The sequence below is a fragment of the Mizuhopecten yessoensis genome, unplaced genomic scaffold, assembly GCF_002113885.1.
Source record: "Mizuhopecten yessoensis strain PY_sf001 unplaced genomic scaffold, ASM211388v2 scaffold716353, whole genome shotgun sequence".
Taxonomy (NCBI): domain Eukaryota; kingdom Metazoa; phylum Mollusca; class Bivalvia; order Pectinida; family Pectinidae; genus Mizuhopecten; species Mizuhopecten yessoensis.
This window is the reverse complement of record NW_018480074.1, coordinates 966,562-985,898: the sequence shown is the minus strand read 5'-3', so window position 1 is coordinate 985,898 and position 19,337 is coordinate 966,562. Positions and strand designations below refer to the sequence as shown.

At 34.0% G+C, this 19,337-nt stretch overlaps 1 protein-coding gene across 2 annotated transcripts; it reads left to right on the top strand.

Annotated features, from left to right (window-relative positions):
- Positions 1 to 995: 995 nt before the first annotated feature.
- Positions 996 to 17,866, top strand: LOC110443571 (ran-binding protein 3-like). 2 transcript variants are annotated; one of them, XM_021487854.1, is made up of 16 exons: positions 996 to 1,030; positions 2,406 to 2,476; positions 2,991 to 3,027; positions 3,538 to 3,627; positions 3,984 to 4,046; positions 4,363 to 4,416; positions 5,847 to 5,951; positions 6,659 to 6,803; positions 7,318 to 7,417; positions 7,846 to 8,017; positions 8,816 to 8,934; positions 9,628 to 9,748; positions 10,287 to 10,426; positions 11,016 to 11,173; positions 11,903 to 11,985; positions 12,564 to 17,866. In XM_021487854.1, exons 1-16 carry the CDS (start codon positions 1,012 to 1,014, stop codon positions 12,617 to 12,619), a joined length of 1,533 nt encoding a protein of 510 aa, XP_021343529.1. In that variant the 5' UTR covers positions 996 to 1,011; the 3' UTR covers positions 12,620 to 17,866. The 2 variants fall into 2 exon arrangements, with proteins under 2 accessions (XP_021343529.1, XP_021343528.1); XM_021487853.1 differs by having other exon boundaries at positions 3,538 to 3,654.
- The last annotated feature ends 1,471 nt before the right edge of the window (positions 17,867 to 19,337 follow it).

The window sequence follows — 19,337 nt, the reverse complement described above, 5'->3', positions numbered from 1 at the left end:
GACTTTTGACCTTAACGCTATCTTAGAAAAAATCTCTGTCTGTCTACATAACATATAGCTAGCTTCTATCATGACTGTTTGGTTTACGGTTCTTTCGAAAGTGTTGCTTTAATTTTTCAACATATCTAACTCCTATAAACTTAAAAGTTGGTCAATGCCATCGCTAGGATCTTTTATAACGCTTTATTATAGGTATCTGCTGGCCAAATATAAGGATCGCGAAACTTGAGAAGAAGACTCTTTGATCTGCTAACCCATTTTAACCCATGTTAACCTTTCATCCGGCAAGCAGTCAGAGTCGACCTTTGACTTGAACAAATTAAGGTAGTGAAAGATTTGCATTTGTGGTCCACATATCATACCAATTATGACGACGCTAGAACTTATTGTTCTTTAGAAAATGTTGCTTGAAGTTACATAGCATATTTGACCCATGTGACCTTGAAGTTCAAGGTCATTTATATATGAAGTACTCTATTATAGTACTCCATCACAGGGGTTCGGTTTGTATGCAGCTAAGACAATTTACTGTTAACGTAATCACATAGTCTAACTTGAATTTATTGATATGAGCACGGATTTTTTAAGTGTTATGAGGTAATGCAATTTCTAAGTTGAAACACACGATTTGATAAAAAGTAGAAAAGATTCCTGTTGCTACAGAGGGATATCCACTGCACAAACTATATAATATATTAACATTAATGTCGGGATAAAGGTTTAGAATTTTCCAAAGGTAGTGGTTCGTCTAGGACCTATACCAGCTCAAAATATTTTATCATGTTTTTTTTGGAAGCAGACCTGTCTGTATTGTTTTTAATTAAGTTAGATAAAAACATGAATAACACGTTTGTTAGCAAAACAGCGAGTATTGGTTAAGAAAGGAATAAGATTAGTAGGGTAATAGGCCGATGGGACCACTTGTACTAAGTTCCATTCTGGATAGGACCGCGTGAAGCTGGAAAATACGAAAGTAAGACAAGTCACGTGACCACTGGACCAAAATCCAATATGGCGGATGTTTACACAGGTGAGCGCGAAAGTGTAAACTTTGTTTCTAAGATTTTAAATGATAAGTATTTATGTCTACCTCACTGGCAGTGCAAATATATAATATAGAAACCATTTGTCACAACAAATAATTCTATTTGTCTCTAGGTATGCATGTAGAATATACAAGATCGAACTGAACCACTACCGGCTCAGGGTTGTTCTCGGTGGATCTGCTAAATTAAATGGATGTTTGTGTTTATTTTCGATCAATGTCAAAACCGTCCTAGTGTACGGTTTTGTAGAAGGTTTTAAAACAATTTCTTGTTTTACAAGTTAGTTAGTAATAAATTTGTTTTCGCGTACCTCCTCCGAAATAAGCGGTTAAAGTGATATGTGACAACACTGGTCAAAAATAGTTCATCTGACATTCTACTGACTACTGGATTCGAATGTGGTGTTGTTAGACCTGTGGTATTTGATAATAAAAAAAAGGCAACGTTCAAGTAATGCATTTAGTAATTGATGAATACCAGGATATATTCGTTACCGGAAACTAGATTAAATAATCTGAATATGTTGGTGATAATATTTTGCGTTGAAGTAAAAACAGGAGTGGTGTGGTTTGGGCTATGACTGCTGTCCTGCTGAAGCATATACTGGCATACCACTGTATAGGCCTATATTAGAGATTCAGATATAATGGGAGACCATTCTGTCAATAAAATATATGTTGTTTTCGTTACAAAAATGGCATTCCATGTATGAACTTGATTCAAACCATTTCAATGGAGGACCAGCATTTCCACATATTTTCATTTCAAAGTAAGCTGATCATGCGCTCCTGTCATTTCTCGTCAACTCCTCATAACAAATAGCAGCTGTTATAGCTATTCAAAAGTGATAAGTTTGCATGACATCTGATCAGTTTTGGCAGTGCATGCATGTTTACGATATTAATTTTGTATCTGAAATGGGTCAAACACCAGATGCCAGGGCTCAGTTTATAACAGTTAATCTGTCATCATTACCCTTAAAATCTATATATTTGCTAATATAATGAGAGAGGTTAAATATAAGCTGGAATGACTTTCAGCAGCTTCAGCATTTCAATGATTTTGAGGTACTAGCATATAACCAGTTCTCAACTCTATAAATGATTCTTATAAAGTCTAAATATGGAAAAGAAATTCTTATTAAATTTCCTTCCAGTAGACAAAAACAGTTTTTAATTGATCAATGTTTCGGTTGTGAACATTGCCTGTTGAAAATGCTGATCATTTTGTTTTATAACCCATTTTATACATGTGAAAGCTATGTGTAGGTTGGGAAAAAAAGGTTAATTAATTCATCAGTTGGCAAAGTAATTACTATATTAAATGATTTAATTTGTACTAGTGTATTTTCTGTATCAGAGTCTTCAGGAGACCCACCAGAAGATAACACTGTAGAAGAAGAGAGTGGAGAGATAAAACATACAGAGCAGGTATACATACACGACAACTGTATCAATTAATAAATCGGATAATCATTCAGGTACTAGCCTCATCTGTCAGTACACATGTAATATTATACAATCAAGGTTGATTATATTATATAAGATGTGACAGACAAGGCTAGTACCTGTGCACTAGATATGATATATATACCGCTCATGAACAAGTTGTAATATTCTAAACACAGAATCCTTTAGTTCTTGGTTTGCACACTATCTTGTCCCAGGCAAAAGTTCAATTTAATTTTTCAAAATAAATGTTGTTAACAGTCCCATATTTAAATTCTATAAGAAAAAACTTTTTTAATTACTTGATAATTGTTAAAAAATCAAATGATAATAATCTAAATGTCTGGCTATATAGATTATGAAGGGATTTGAATGGCGTTCCTAAAACAACCAATCATTTGAATAAATTTTGGGTAGTAAACCAACAACTAATTTAATTGGATGGCTATTTGCTGTTGTTAAGTATAATCCAGATATATTGATTTTGTCATTGCAGTCATCTGGGGTGGACGACTCTACAAAAGCCTGGTCAAGTAAGCATCATTCTGTATAGCATAGAACTGAGATTATCATGTTATCTGAGACTTGAGCCAATTTTAATACTGCTCTTATCTTTAAATAACGTACTTGTAACTCCTGATCAGGAATAGAAAAGAACTGGATTTGTGCTTGTAGTAAAAAGAAATCCTACATAAAAGTCTGCCCCTCCCTTGACTCATATATCAAAACTCAAATAACAATTAAATCTGAAAGATGAAATCATTGATACAAAGTTGACAAAGCATTTCACATTAATGAATTGTCTGCAGAGAAAATAGCTCTGCCATATTGTTGAGAGTTAGATGTACAATACATATATGAAATATTAATGGTGCTGGCCAAAAAGTGTCACTTACAGTTATAAACAGTTCATCATGAAGGGAGAAATGTTAACCTATGGTGATAAGATCCTTGCACAGAAAATGTACATGTAAATATATATATTATACAGTTGATGGTGTTAGATTTTAGTTAAATGTTGTCTTTATACATGTATGCTGCAGCAACCCCTCAAAATCCATTTGCACCTCGACCTGCTTTGAAGACAGACATTGTTTCTACTGCCTCACATCACCACCACTTCGCACCATCAGGTACAGTTGAAGTCCCCACCATCAAAGGTTTGACTTACATGTTTTCTTCTCTTTAATGTCTGTCTTTGAAATAACATATGGCTGACCTGTTTGTAAAACTCTTATCTTTTACAATATCTATAACTGGTATACAATTCAGGTCCTGTAAGTCTGCCTCTCCTTCAGTTCAAAAGTGTCATTTATATACTGGAAAGCAATCTCAATGCAAGTTTTTTTTCAAAGTTATGCTTAAATTGCCGAACAAGTAAATTTATTGATACCAGTATTGTATACTAATGTAAATATTTGAAAAATAAAAAATAAAAATTATTGATACATGTATTGTCATTGACAACTTGTTTATCTTCTCCTTCCAGTCCATTTAGCCCCCAGTAAATTTAGTCAACCAGGTGCAGCTTCAGGAGACCCAGATTCAGACGGTAAGACTATATGACTCCCCAAATTCACGACTGATGTAGGTTTGTGCAGGATGGAGTGTTTTTTCATTTATCTAAAAAAAAAAAGTATTATTTGGTAAATGTGTAGGATTTTTGTTACAGATCTGTCAAGACCATGTTAACTATCCAAGTAGATCTAAATCTTTATCAAGGGGTGCATTCTTCTTTGATATTGATTTAACAAAATTAGTTTTTAAATACATCAACATATTTAAGAAACAGAATACAATTGTAGGTTAAAAAATGCTGTCATATATCTAATTGTGTTTAAACTCTTGAGATATATTTGGTGTTTCAGAAGACAGAGGTAGCCCTGGTCACAAGTCTTCCATACTGTTACCATCCAGACTAGGTAAGGGATTACCAGGTTTTGCGACACTTTGCTTTAATTTATTGTTTTATTCCTCTTGATACTTTAAAACCGCATCTGTTGATGTTTGCTGTTCATTTGTGTGTGTGGGAAATTTGCATGAAAGAATAAAATCTGCCAAGCAAGTGTTAAGTCAAAGTCAAATAATACAACTTGAATGTTTATGAACAGTCATATTCTAGGAACTGGAAGCATGTGGATTTCATGTTTTTGTTGATACTAAGATTAAATTAAGCAGCCTTCTATGTTAATACCAATATGTAATGGCAGTCTGTAGGATTCCTGTTCACGATAATGTTACTGTGTGGGTTATATACAGATTATCATCAACAGCATCACTTCCATAGTTCAGCTGCTTTTGTAGTGAAATCATAGCAACATCCTTTGAAATCCTTTTAAATATACATATCCTGGTCCTTAACCCTGTGATAAGGTGTGAATCAACCAACTCTTCAACAAGTCCCTTTTTACTGCACATCATAACATCCTTAAACTACAGTACTGAATGTCATGTTTGATTTCCTTACAAAATGAAATTGTTTAAGTTTTAGCTACTTCAATCTGATGAAAATCATATGTTACATGGCTTCGTTTACTTTGTACTAGTGTTCAGGCGGAGCCATGTAACAAATAATTTTAATCAGATTGTAGCTACTTTTGCCTTTCAGTAACAGCAGTATGTTGGTTATTTTTAGCTGTGTGTTTAGCATATTATTTTGTAAAAGCTAATTTATCTATATGTCACAACCCACGCTGCAATATAGCTAGGTATTTGGATTTGTACTTTAATTTGCATATCAGATAAATGTCTATCACACAGTTCCTACAGGGACATAACAAAATAAAAAACAATAGTCACTCAATGTCCAAGCTTTTAGGCTAAGCCCTTCCAGGCCAATCTATATTTGATTCACTACCGTTTATGGGTAGTTTCCCCTACAGAACAAAATTCCCCTGTTCTTTGAAATTCCCCCTGTATGCTTTAAGATTCCCCTATTTCAACAAGAAAACGGCCGTTTTTTCTGCAAAATATTTCCACTTTTTATGTTTTCTTAAAAGTTCAACTGTTAAAATGCATAATACTGCATATACATTTTCTCCACTTAATTTAAACAAAAATTCTACAATTGTTCAGAAATTGAAATATGCTGCACACAGGTATGTCGGACAATACATTTATCTTTTACCTTCATGACGCTAGAGCCTTGAATCAAAATTTTAATTTCCCCCAAATCTGAAAAAGGGTAATTTTCCCCTAAAACCTAGATTGATGCTGTTGCTGTGTATTAGATAATATACATTATGAAGCACGGAGAAGGAAGACTTCTAATTCTATGTATAGTTTATTGTTAAACTTTATTAAACATATGGTTCTTTTATTGATAGAATGATTCCAATGTATGTTTAATTAGGTATATTAAATAAAGCTGACACCATGCCTAGTCCCTCCAAGTGTCTACTGCGGCCCTCACCCCTTGCTGTCCAAGTCCAGAGTATGAAACAGAAGGACGAGAAAGGTAAGAATGTTAGCAATGTTGAAGTCTACACAGCACAATTGCCATTTCAGTTTTTGTTATGCCCTTGAAGACCTATTAGACTTAACAAGTTTCCTTACTTTATAGTCTCGCCTGCCTAGAAGCGCTTGTATTGTGCCATGTTACACCTTCCATCGCCCATCTGTTGCCAAACTTTTTCTACAATGATTTCTAAAATACAATAATGCCTAGACTCACGATATTTAGCAAACATTTGGCTGAAGTGAAAGTCTATTGAGTTTGTTCTCACAGATGAACTACATTACTCTTTGCTGGTCAAGTATCTACAACATGATATGAGTTTAAATTCAACCTTAAATTTAACCAGGCAGTAGGATAGCTGTTTTCAACATAGAGAATTCTTTAATGAATTTCAATGATTTACTGGAGGCAAAGTTCACATGATTCTGACCTCAGATATTTGAAGAACATTTAGATGCTGTGGATTGGTAGTATGTATCTGAAGAAAAATATGTCCTTGCTTGTGATTATTGAAAATCCCCAAAACCCCAAAGTGCATCTAGGTGACTACTCAGTTCTAAAAGTGCTGTCCCATCCCACATCCCATATATGCTTCAATTGTTTTAAGCCGAAAATTAATTTCCTTAAAGTTAGAATTATGTAATCACTATTTACAAGAAGATATGTTTCTATTAGTAAACTTGCATAACTTTCTGTTGATGATTTAGACTCAAAGGAGAAGGAGAACCAGGATACGTTGGATAGGGAGGATAACCATAACAACGGGTCAGGTGATCCGCCAATCAACAGCTCAGGTCTACCTGGTCCCACAGCAGAAAACTATTTTGCGACTGCCCTGACAGGGAATGAAAAGTATGCATATCAAGAACCATTAACTACATTATGTTTAATTGCATTATATCCACCACTGATTGGCCCATGCATCTATTAAACAAGAACTGTAGGAATATCTGGTTTTAAAGCCACCACCATACCATAATAAATTATACAGGTACCACACTTGCCTCATTGGTGTTTTTTTTGTTTGTTAAAATATTGGCAAAGTGTTAAATTGTGTCACCTGGTGTAGTGATACTGGTCAAGGGGAGGATTCCGGTCAAGGGGAGGTAGCTCTTGTAAAGCGTTCAAGGGTACAAGCAATAGAATTTAATTCATAATTTGCATAGAAGTCCTAAAGCAGGAAACCCAACCATGAACAGAAGTTGTTAATTTGAAGGCCTTGGTAGGAGCAGCATTTTACTGCTCTGTGCCTTATATGTTTGTTGGCTTAAGTAGAGTCATAGTCATGGTAGTGAAAGGGCATCGTGACAGGACAATATTGTTGTACTATGTGAACTAATTTATAAAACTTTCACCTTGTTTTCAGATTATCAGATTCCACAACAGATGCTGGTGGTGGTGGTGCGGCCGCCGCCGCTGCCGCCCCTGAGTTTATATTTGGTCAAAACCTCACGGACCGTGTGACAGTTTGTATTTGTTTTAAAACTTTCATTGCATGTTGTAATTTCAAACTTGAAACGTCCGAACAATCATCACAGTGATCTGATTACAAGCTTAAAATTATAAATGGTTCTGAACTGTCATCAAAGTGTTATCTTCATTTTATTGCATATTCATTGCATACTTTACACATTTGTGTACCTCTGCTTTACTGGTCCTATGTCTGATGAAAGTGGCAGGGACGTACCATACTAGTCATTGAAACATCACACATAATCATTTCACTAGTTGTGCTATTTTAACTTGTTTACAATCAATACTTAACAACCTGAAGAAATGTTTAGGACAAAAAACTTTTCTATCTGTACGTTGACACCACAGATAGGTTATATAACATGTTGATCCCTTTTCTTGCATTTCGAAATGATTGACAGAAGATTTACTTAAATTTCAGGGTGTACAAACATCACCTGGTAACAAAACCTCGCCTACGTCTGACGGTGGATTTGTTTTTGGAACAAATTTGGCAGAGCGTGTAGTAAAAACAGATGGTGCAGATAAAAAAAATGAAAGAAACCAGTTAGACTCGGATGACGAATCTGAATTATCAAAATCTACAGGTTTAGGTAAGAAGGTAACAACATGTATATAAATAATAGTCATCGTTTTGTATGTCCGCCATGTACCTTCGTCCAAAGTTGAACATCTAAACTGCCAAACTTTAATTTATGAAACATTAAAGATTTTGATTTCTCCACCATTAGACAGAGATATCCACACTTAAGCCTTCAGCATGCATTCAGTATACATACTTGATAGGAAGGTCAGGTGGTCATAGTGTGGTGCATTGGAATGAGGTTAATGAGGTCAGCGTCCAACTTTTTGACGTTGACCTCAAATACTTAACACTATTCATATAGTAAGATATGAAGGGAGAGTGAGTATCTATGAAGCACACACTTCGTGTTAAATCTAGTTGTACCTCAAATCAGACATCTGTAGACATCAGTATCTGTCAAAATAATGAATGTAATGTAAACTACTGCAGTTGTTCACCAAGACCTAAAGAACAAGTTAAAAAGCTGCAAATGTCAAGGTCAAAGTTCAAGGTCACTGGGCTGAAATTACTTTTAAGATTGGCCCTGCTGATGTTTTTGAAGTTTTATTTACATGATTTTGTTCAGAGAAATACATGTGTGTCAAATAGCTCAACAAATTATATCCTGGTATATGTCAAATTTTTGGGATGGTAGTGAGTTTCACATTGGAACCTTGGCTGTTAATAGAGAAGTAATCCTGTATAAAACGTGGCTATCCCTGTTTTGGAGAGAGCTGACTGAAATATGGTTATAAAAATCAGGTTCAATACTAAATGAGAATATTGTGTACCTTTGCTGTACTCCTGTTTACCTGTACAATTTCAGAAAAAGCTAGAACATTGGAAGAGTCTGCGCGTGAATTCCAAGCAAAGCATGATCGACGGCCAGAGTACAAAGAGGTGGAAGTAAAAACTGGAGAGGAGGACGAGTCTAATGTTTTACAGGTAGATCAGTTGATGTCATATATACATGACAGAAGAGTGTTTAATTCAGAACTCTGGTGACATTCTTTTCTGGTTATACTGTATACGGGGATATTTTGGTCGCATTTCAATTTTTTGCCTTTTTTGCCCTCCTTAATGAGGGTGAATTTATCATAACGGTGAATATTTGTGAACAAAATAATGCATGTAAATAAATGTGAGATGTGAAATCAACACCGAGCAAATATTGATTTTATTTTTGGCAAACAGTAAATTATTTTAAAACTCTTATGCTTAGATGATTATTCCGGAGGAAATAGTGCTACCTGTCTTGGGAAATAATTCTAATGCTATGTGCATGAACAGGTTAACCTGAAAGTGAACTCAATTGTAGTATATTTTGTTATCCCATGCATTCGCATTGCTTATCCCAAGATTAAAAAAGTTTAAAAGTATCACCTTTTTGAGATTTAAATTTAAAAACACTCCTTAGAAATGACACACCAGTTTATTTAAAGGTTAGGTTTAATGCCATACTACTGATTTTGATGACTTTAAAAAGTTGACATACTTGATTGAACTTCAATATGGCGAGTACAATAAACAAATCATATGAAGGAAAAATAATACAATTTCTAATTTGTTTGTTGCTTAGGATGCTTATCACATCACATGTAAGCTTTAAGTTGATCACCAGACACCTTGTACTTGCAGTCCACCGGGAAACTGTTTGTATTTGATGGCCACAATCAAAGTTGGATAGAACGGGGAAGAGGTTTACTGCGAATAAATGATCAGAGGTCACAAGTGTCATCAGAGTTCCAGTCACGACTTGGTTTGTTCACTTTCTTATCCATTAACCTTTACTCTTGTTAAAGTGGTATTTTAAATTTGTAGTCGAAAACTTGTGGATCAAAATGTAAAAATAAATTACTATAGAATTATGAAAAGATAGGAGTATAAAAACATTATTTGAATAATATAAAATCTTGCCAAAGGCATAGATGCAGGATATATGCCTTTATAGTTGTAATTCTGGGCTTATTCTCCAGGATATCTTGTTTTCATTTCAAGCTATTGTCATGAAATTTTAAGGTATGGAATTGTATTTACCGGTAAGAAAACGAAAGTGATGTAATTTAAGAAGAAATTATACTAAGTGTAACAGGTTCAATATTTCATATCATACTTTCCCTTGCATAGATTTTATGCAGTATCTTTTATAGTTGCAACAGGTTTCCTAAATACAGACAAGAATCTCTCTAATATACAGGGCATGCAGTGGTTAATAACTGTTAGATATAATCGTCCAGCATACAACTTATTCAGTTATTTCAGTCTATTGTAACAGTGCCTATTTTATTTTGACACAGTGATGAGGACACAAGGTAGTCTAAGGGTAATACTCAACACCAAGATCTGGCCCGCCATGACTATCGAGAGAGCCAGTCAGAAAAGTCTCAGGATCACTGCCACTGATGGGGAGGATGGAGTCAGAGTGTTCCTCATTATCGTAAGTTACCAGGCAGTTTTCAGGTTTCATACAGGCCTTGAAAAGGCTAAAAAACATAGGGTTGGCCTTCAAAAGCCCTACGATTGATATAAAGACCCTAAAAACCCCGAAATTAAAGTTAGATTTTCAGGCTGTTTTATATGGTGAGTTTAGAGACATCCAGACTACACATCCAGATTTCTGTATTTTGAGAATTAGCAAATGGCTACTGAAAATTTTACTTAAAAAGCCCTAAAAAAACCCTTGAATTTCATAGTAAGATTCTGTGCAAACCCTGGATTCACAGTGTTTAATCTGTGATTTCCTGATTGTTGAATGGGTAGTTTTGATAGATATCTTATCTCTATCCGAATAAATCTAAGTATAGAAATGGGTCAGAGATAAATTTGTTCATGAGAGTTGGGTTATATATGACCTTGTTCATGAGAGTTGGGTTATATATGATTTTGTTCATGATAGTTGGGCTATTTGTGATTTTGATCATGGGAGATGGGTTGGAGATTATTTTGAATATGAAAGTTGGGTCAGAGATAAGTTTGATCATGAGAGTTGGGTCGGAGATGATCTTATTGTTTTTGACCCCTGATAGACAAGTCCCAAGGACTGTGAGAACATTTTGCGAGCTGTGGACTGGCGAATACAGCAGCTCAGAATGCGGGAGGAACAAGTAAAGGACATCAAGGGAACAGAGAAACGCAAAGCTGACTCAGACTCCGCCACAGAGGAGTCAAGTTGCAAAAAAGCAAGGTATGTCTCATAACAAACAACACCTTCATTGTTTAATCCTGCTATTTCTGATAGGTCCCCACATGTATCGTTGCAGTTTTTGTTGTAACTTTGACAGTGTATGTTTTATACCTTTGACATACCCTGTGTGTGATTAGTCTAAGGTCATGGTCACTGTTGCTAAAAATAGAAATGTATAAGACCATGGATCTAGTAGGGGCCTTGATCACTTACCCAAGTTGCACCCTGTTAAAGGGACCATGTCACTCTTGTGAAAAAAGTATGGAAAGTCAAAACAACTGATGTGTTAGAAAGAATTTAGATGTGTTGATCAGTGTTGACCCTTTCACCAATATACACCATTATGGACACACCCAGATCAATGCCTGGTAGACCTTACTGAAGTTACACAGGGTTTAAAGGGTTAAGTTGATTGGGACATTAATCCCTGCTACACTAGGAGACTTATTCTGGTCTAGGTTTAATCCATTAACAAAATAGAAAATGCAGAACATTGAGCTGAGCTAGTCTTCAAGCAAACATACTTGTTTATAATGATTATGTTGATAAATGAGTGTTGTCGGAATGTTGGTTATACTTTCTTTACATAACTGCTTACTATGATATAAAAAATGAGGTTTAGTTGATACATATTCAACTTTGATTTGCTATCAATTTAATATCAGATAGATATCAGTTTGTACAAAGGTGTGTTACATGTATCACTGTGTTTCGCCTGCTGGTTTCCAGGTCTTCAGACGAGTCATCAACAGCACCCTGTAATACGAAGAGAGAAGAGTCGGATAGCAGTGTGTTAGATCCTGAAACTGATGGTAAGTTTTTGTGCCCAAGCCGGTAGAAGTGGGGACAGAAAAACTACAGGGCATTACTCTCTCACAAACATTGTTAGCTTGCCTAAAAAGCAAGTGAGCTAATACTGTGGTGCAGAATCTTTCATCTGGAGGTAAAGATGGGTGTATAATACCATATTATTCCGCACTGCAGTACTCCTGTTTACATAAAACGTATAATCAAATTATTAAATGATAAAAATATTTACAAGTTATTCTGCTCTGTAAGTGTTGTACAGTGTTTGATTGGTCATATAGACTGTCTTTAAAATAATATATGGGTGTACGAGTTGTGCAGAGGATAACGCACTTGCATTTCACCAAGTGGCTGGGGTTTGATTCCCCGATCATACGTGAATAGGTATGGGGGTAACCTGCCTGACCACTTGGGTTTTCTCCGGGTACTCCAGTTTCCTCCCACATTAAGGTCCACTGCATGCTAATGTCCAGGCCAAAAAGAGTGATTAATATATTAAAGTTGAAATGATTGTTTCATAATTGTTTTAGTAAAGTTTATATTATATATTTGAAAACAAAATATTATTTGCCCTTTATTGTAGTTTCATCAGAAAGCTGTACATCATCATCCCTAACAGTCAGGTCCGAGTCAGACTGAGGACCGAACATTCAAATATTCGTCAATGCAAAGCAGAATAAGTCCCTGAGAAGTTTGTGGAATGGAACACCTGGTGATTTAAAGACCGTGATGAAGCTCAGACAGAGACATGTCGACCGGAGTTGGGCATCAGTTCAAATTATTCGTCTTTCATACAAATGTTTAGTTGGTCATGTTAGATTCTGTCGTAGAGCTTCAAACCTGTGTAACAATTATCATTCAAGAATTGTCTTTATTCTTTAAACATTTGAATTACTGGTCTACATACAATGGTTTGAATATGGTAAGTTTTGCTCAGATCAGGTCTATTTACAAGTAATTGATTGACCAAAATTAAAGGGAAAAATGTTATGTTTAAATATCTTGAATTGAAACAATGATTTACCACTAAAATACCATTAACAGTATTTCATTAAAAATTAAAATGTCAAACTATTCTGAAATAATTTGAATTGCTTATTGTTGTACAAGGAGCATTGCAATATTGTTTTACTTTAGGGAAAGTCTCATTGATCTGTTTCTTGTATATTAAGAGACTGTGATAGGCTCTTTCTCTTGGAGAATTTAAGTTGCATTTTTTCCCACTTTCATATGATATTTTCTCAGTATGAATGTTAAAACAGTTAACTACAATTTGAGGAACACCATTTGTTAAAAAATATTAAGGAGATATCCATCTTATTTTTAATATTTAGGGTGGATAAATGCATTTAAAATGTTATATTAATGTTTTTTAATTCCCACCATGAAAAAAGGTGCAGGTCCGTGAATAAAGGGTACACATATAAATAAACCTGACCAGTTTCCTCATTGTAAATGTATCCAATGTTGATTGGTAGAACTGCAGTATGGGTAGATGTGAAAAACACTGCAAATATCTTCTATTTACTGACATATCTATTTTGCGTTGAATATGCTTTGATCATGAATTAAAACATCTCACAAATATTTATTTCAATAAACAACACTCATAGCTGTTGTCTACTTGGCATTTTTGATTAAAAATCTTCACAAGTATTATTGTTTGAAAAATGATCTTGAAAATATTTTTTTTTGATAATGAAGTGTTTAGCCAGTATGTAATTATGTATAACTTGACACTTGAGAATTCAAATGTCAAAACCGCTTTATTTCTTTAATAACCCTTTCACTCCTATGTAACTTTAATAACCTTTACCATAAATGAATCTGGATGAGTCTATTATGGTCTACAGTGTTGAGAGGGTTAATAGTCATCTGTTTCTCAATTTTACCTACTTGTAAGAATGTCGGCAATTGTATCAAAACCCATTTAGTCTACATAACACGAGGTATCTGTACTACTTGTGTTAAATTTGACATCTTTCAATAACAGAAAAGAAGTGTTAGAAAATATATGCTGTGTATTAAATGTCATGTGACATAGCGGCTGTTTATTTTTAAATTCTGTCATTGTTTTGATGAACTGATGACGGCCTCCAAAGGAAACATGTAAACCCAGAAATGATCCAGATGATGTTGTGTTTAGTGTTAGAAAAAACGTTAGTATTCAGGAACAAACCTTTCTGTCTGATACTTGGTTAGGTGAAGGACACAACAGTCAATAAATTGGATGGTTAACAATAAATGTACTACAAAATCTATTTGAAATTAAATGTCTTTTAGGGGTTGACGATAAAACTTTAACCCCACCCCCACCCCCGCCCTCGATATTTGCTAATAAAATGGCAAAAGGAGTCTTAAACAATTCCTTTGACCCAGTGTCGCGTAAAACAAGTTGTCTAGAAAAAAAGGGTTTCTTGGAAAAGGTAGCAGTTATGCAAATAATTGAATCTCATCTATTAACTAAACCTAGGGTTCCTTTTGGTATTTACATGAAGGGTACGCATCTAAATTCACCAAGGTTTTTTTCTTTGGTAAACCATGAAGTGTTCAAGAATTTGTTTAAATGAAAAGTAAAATTCTTTTAATCATGCTAAGGATAATATGATAGCATTTAGGTAACTAAATATAAACAACTATGTTTATGTTATGTTTTTACTGTTATTTTGCTCTCCTGCTTTGTAACAGATTAAAGGTATAATAGTAACATTTCTGAAGTGGCCAGCTGTCTGTTTGCCAAAGGCATCCTTGTGCACATACAAAATGTAAAGTATGGCTCTCTGTTATTATAAACCATCTTGACAGGTTTCAGTACAATATGCATTAGAATTTATTAGTCCTACTAATACCTCATTTACTGTTTGATTTATCACTGACTATCAATATTTATGTTGAATAATTTATGATGACAGCTTGAATTTGCTTTAAAAACAAATACAATATATTTTCATTTGCAATAATTTTTCCATTGAGATATTCTGGAATGGTGTTGTATTTAACACCATCCAGTCAGTATTAGCTGTTGCTATTTCATATTGTACCAGTATATTGTCATTAATGTTAATAATTAAGTTGTTTTTCATTCTAAATGGTGCCCTTGAATTGATATGTAATTGATGGATAAAGGAGGTATATGAACAAAAAACACTAGTACAATATTTTTGTTACTGGGTGTTGGCTCATCAGCATTAAGTTATGAAAATATCTACTAAAAGAAAACAAATTGGTTCAGGAAACAAGATAACTGAAGAGGTCCACTGAGTGGAAGGGGCAGTTGACAGTCAATATCAAAATGAATTCAGTACAGTAGAGCACATGACGGGACAAGTACTCAAATAAGTCGGCCAGGATATTCTCTCGTGTAATCAATGTTATATATAACTTGTCCTCCGGTCACTTAATACATATAACCAGTTAATCATCTGCAAAATTACAATGTAAACAACTACTATTAAACATCAACCACTGTCGCCTGTCAGTGACGATATCTGTGCTGTGTTACAGATGTATTGTACCGTTAATTACTGTCTCTAATTATTAAAGCACCTTGTACAGAAGCAAGCATCTCATTGTCTTTGAACCTACATTATCTGAATCACTTATAAGCTTGTTCTTCATCTGAAAAACCCACTGATTTGAAAGTTTTTGTTGACTTCTGCTGTACTGGTAACATGATGTTCGAATAGTTGTCAAAGTTGTTGTGGAGATAACATTTATTCTGCAACAAAACATTTGACAGCTTCATTTGTCCACCTTTGATCAGAATTATCTGTCTTTGTTATGCATATATAATGCTGTCAACTATGTTGAGAGTACACGTCAGAAATTTTAACGATTGAAAATGTTTGTGTTGCTGTCAGAAATGTGCAACTCTAATACATTTGATAATTTCACACAAAATAACATTCAAAAATGGACATTTGGTTTTGAAAATCTTTTTTTTTTTTTTGCATGTTTTTATAAATCCTATAGTGCAACATACCAGTAGACTAGTATTGCACCATATGTGTCCCTGCTGTCTCAACTTCTGGAAGATTGATTTTATGAAATGTAATGGGCAGATGTATCGTGACTTGACAGTACTTTCCGGCCCACATCTCAAAAGGTCAATATCGCCAACTAGAGATCATAGGTCAGACCATTGCAATCCTTGAGAGACAGAGGCCAAAACTGTCTTCCTAACAGACGTTTTATTGATGACTATTACATGATGAGGTTTGAGTGACAATTTAGGTCATGTGATCAGGAAATGTAAAAACAATATTGACCAGGGGTGGAATAGAACCTATTAGGCAGACTTGAGAATCATGATAATGTGTGTAGTACATGGTAGACAATTGGTCATGTTAAGTAGGGGAAGATTACAGAAAGAATATCAGAGAGGTATCAATCCCACAATTGATGACCTGAACATCAAGAACGCAGATAATCGTCCGGATCTCTGTGACAGTGAATTTTATTAGCAAGGCTTCATTGATCCATATGAAGGAGACCTTATATGTTATTTTGATGTCGGTGGAAATTGACAAAACAAAACAACAAAAATTAAACATATTGTGGAAAATATATGGTAGTTTAAGACCACACTTTACTACATATTAAAGTAATAAGCTTACTTAATGCATTTTCAGGACACTGTCTCTTTGATTGTGTATAATTCTTTCAGAACAGCTCAAAATAAGAAAGGTTGTGGAGCGTCGAGTTACTTTTTACAAGGCATTCAAAACACATTTGCAACTTGTTTCGTTAAGATTAAGATTAAGTTGATAAAGTTATTTAACTAATAACTTCTCATTATGGAAAATTTATTCAGTGATTCAAAGCTCAAGTTTTCATGTGAGAATCTTAATAAATAGCAATCTTTGCTATGGCTGGTATATATAGTAAGTGTAGATCTATTAATCCAATCAGTAGATGTTTATTATACATTGAAAACATATTACACCCTCTTTGGTTATCATATTTAAATCAGCAATTATCTTGTCTACGTCGGATAAACTCTATTTACTCTGCTCACTTGTATTAGGGTCGTTGTCATGGTAACTTGTCATATTCTTATTATGAGAACTCCAGGTAACAGGAGCTGAAGTTATCGAGAGTAAGTCGATGCAGAATGTACCTCTATACATGTATTTAAGTATGTCACAAAGTATTCTTTTACACAGTGCAAATTGGCATGCATTAAAATGAGGTCATCTATACATTTGAATTGATCAACTAGCTTTTAAAAAAAATCTTGTGGAAATATTAAGGAAAATTTGTTCAAATATTTTTGTTAGATTTAATTTTAGCTTATTGAATATTGCCATTGCATTTATGCATAATACAAACTTCAGTTTTGGTTTTTGAAAGGAAAGTTTGAATACAATATTTTCTCAATTTATTGAAATACATAATAATTATCTTCTTGGACAGGCATATGAACAAGGATAGATTTTGGGAGCTCAAAGATAGTGTAAATCATTATTGAATCTTCTAGTGGATGTTTATTACAAAATCTCAATTCAGTCCTAAATAATTTCATGTTTAGATTTGGAGTATTGTTTGGTCAAAAGCAGATTATTAGTACCTGGTATATGTAATTGCACCGAAATTTCAAGACCAGGGAATAAGAAACTTATCGTAGGTTTCAAACTTTTTTTAAGCATTGTTCAGAAAGTTTTCAGCCTGTTTACCAGGGGAAGCTAGATGGTGAAAGTCCAAGATAAGTATCTGGTATTAAGTTTACATACTGGTTGTGGTGATGCATATATTGATGTATTCCCAAGGACAAGAAAGTGCTTAAGAAGTGCATGCCTTTGTACTATTATATACATCGGCCATGTTTATTGTATAAAGTCATATCTGTATTTTCTGAAATTTGGCCATTAAAATAATGAAATGTCATAATACTTTTATCTTTTTTGTTTTATATTTACAACATTTTGCGTTGATACAACCTTGCGTGATCAGCTGATGTGTGAATTGAGTTCGTTAAGTTGTTCACTTTACTAATATTTATAGTTCCACATCTCTCAGATAGATGTAAAAAAAATGGTGTTAAGTTCTACTGAAAATCGTGCCGTGGGATGATTTGATGGCAGTATCTCTGAAACCAACTGATCAGTAAATTCATTAAAAATGAGATTTATGATTTGATGACGTATCAACTAACTCTACAGACCATTGATGATTTGTAAACAGTATCACTGAAATATAGTGACCATTGTCTATGATTTATTGACAGTATCACTGAATACTACAGAAATTGACAATGTTGACAGTATCACTGAATACTACAGACAATTGACAATTAATGTTGACAGTATCACTAAATCCTGCCGACAATTGACAATTAATGTTGACAGTGTCACTAAATACTGCCGACAATTGACAATTAATGATGACAGTATCACTGAATACAACAGACAATTGACAATTAATGATGAAAGTATCACTAAATACTACAGACAATCAATGATGAAAGTATCACTAAATACTACAGACAATCAATGATGAAAGTATCACTAAATACTACAGACAATCAATGATGAAAGTATCACTAAATACTACAGACAATCAATGATGAAAGTATCACTAAATACTACAGAAAATTGACAAATAATAATGACAGTATCACTGAATACTACAGACAATTAACAATTAATGTTGACAGTATCACTGAATACAACAGACAATTGACAATTAATGATGAAAGTATCACTGAATACTACAGACAATTGACAATTGATGATGACAGTATTACTAAATACTGCAGACAATTGACAATTAATGTCGACAGTATCACTAAATACTGCCGACAATTGACAATTAATGTTGACAGTGTCACTAAATACTGCCGACAATTGACAATTAATGTTGACAGTGTCACTAAATACTGCCGACAATTGACAATTAATGATGACAGTATCACTAAATACTACAGACAATTGACAATTAATGATGAAAGTATCACTAAATACTACAGACAATCAATGATGAAAGTATCACTAAATACTACAGAAAATTGACAATTAATAAGGACAGTATCACTGAATACTACAGACAATTAATGTTGACAGTATCACTAAATACTGCCGAGAATTGACAATTAATGTTGACAGTATCACTAAATCCTGCCGACAATTGACAATTAATGTTGACAGTGTCACTAAATACTGCCGACAATTGACAATTAATGATGACAGTATCACTAAATACTACAGACAATTGACAATTAATGTTGACAGTCTCACTGAATACTACAGACAATTGACAATTAATTTTGACATTATCTCAGAATACTACAGACAATTGACAATTAATGTTGACAGTATCACTAAATACTACAGGCAATTGACAATTAATGATGACGGTA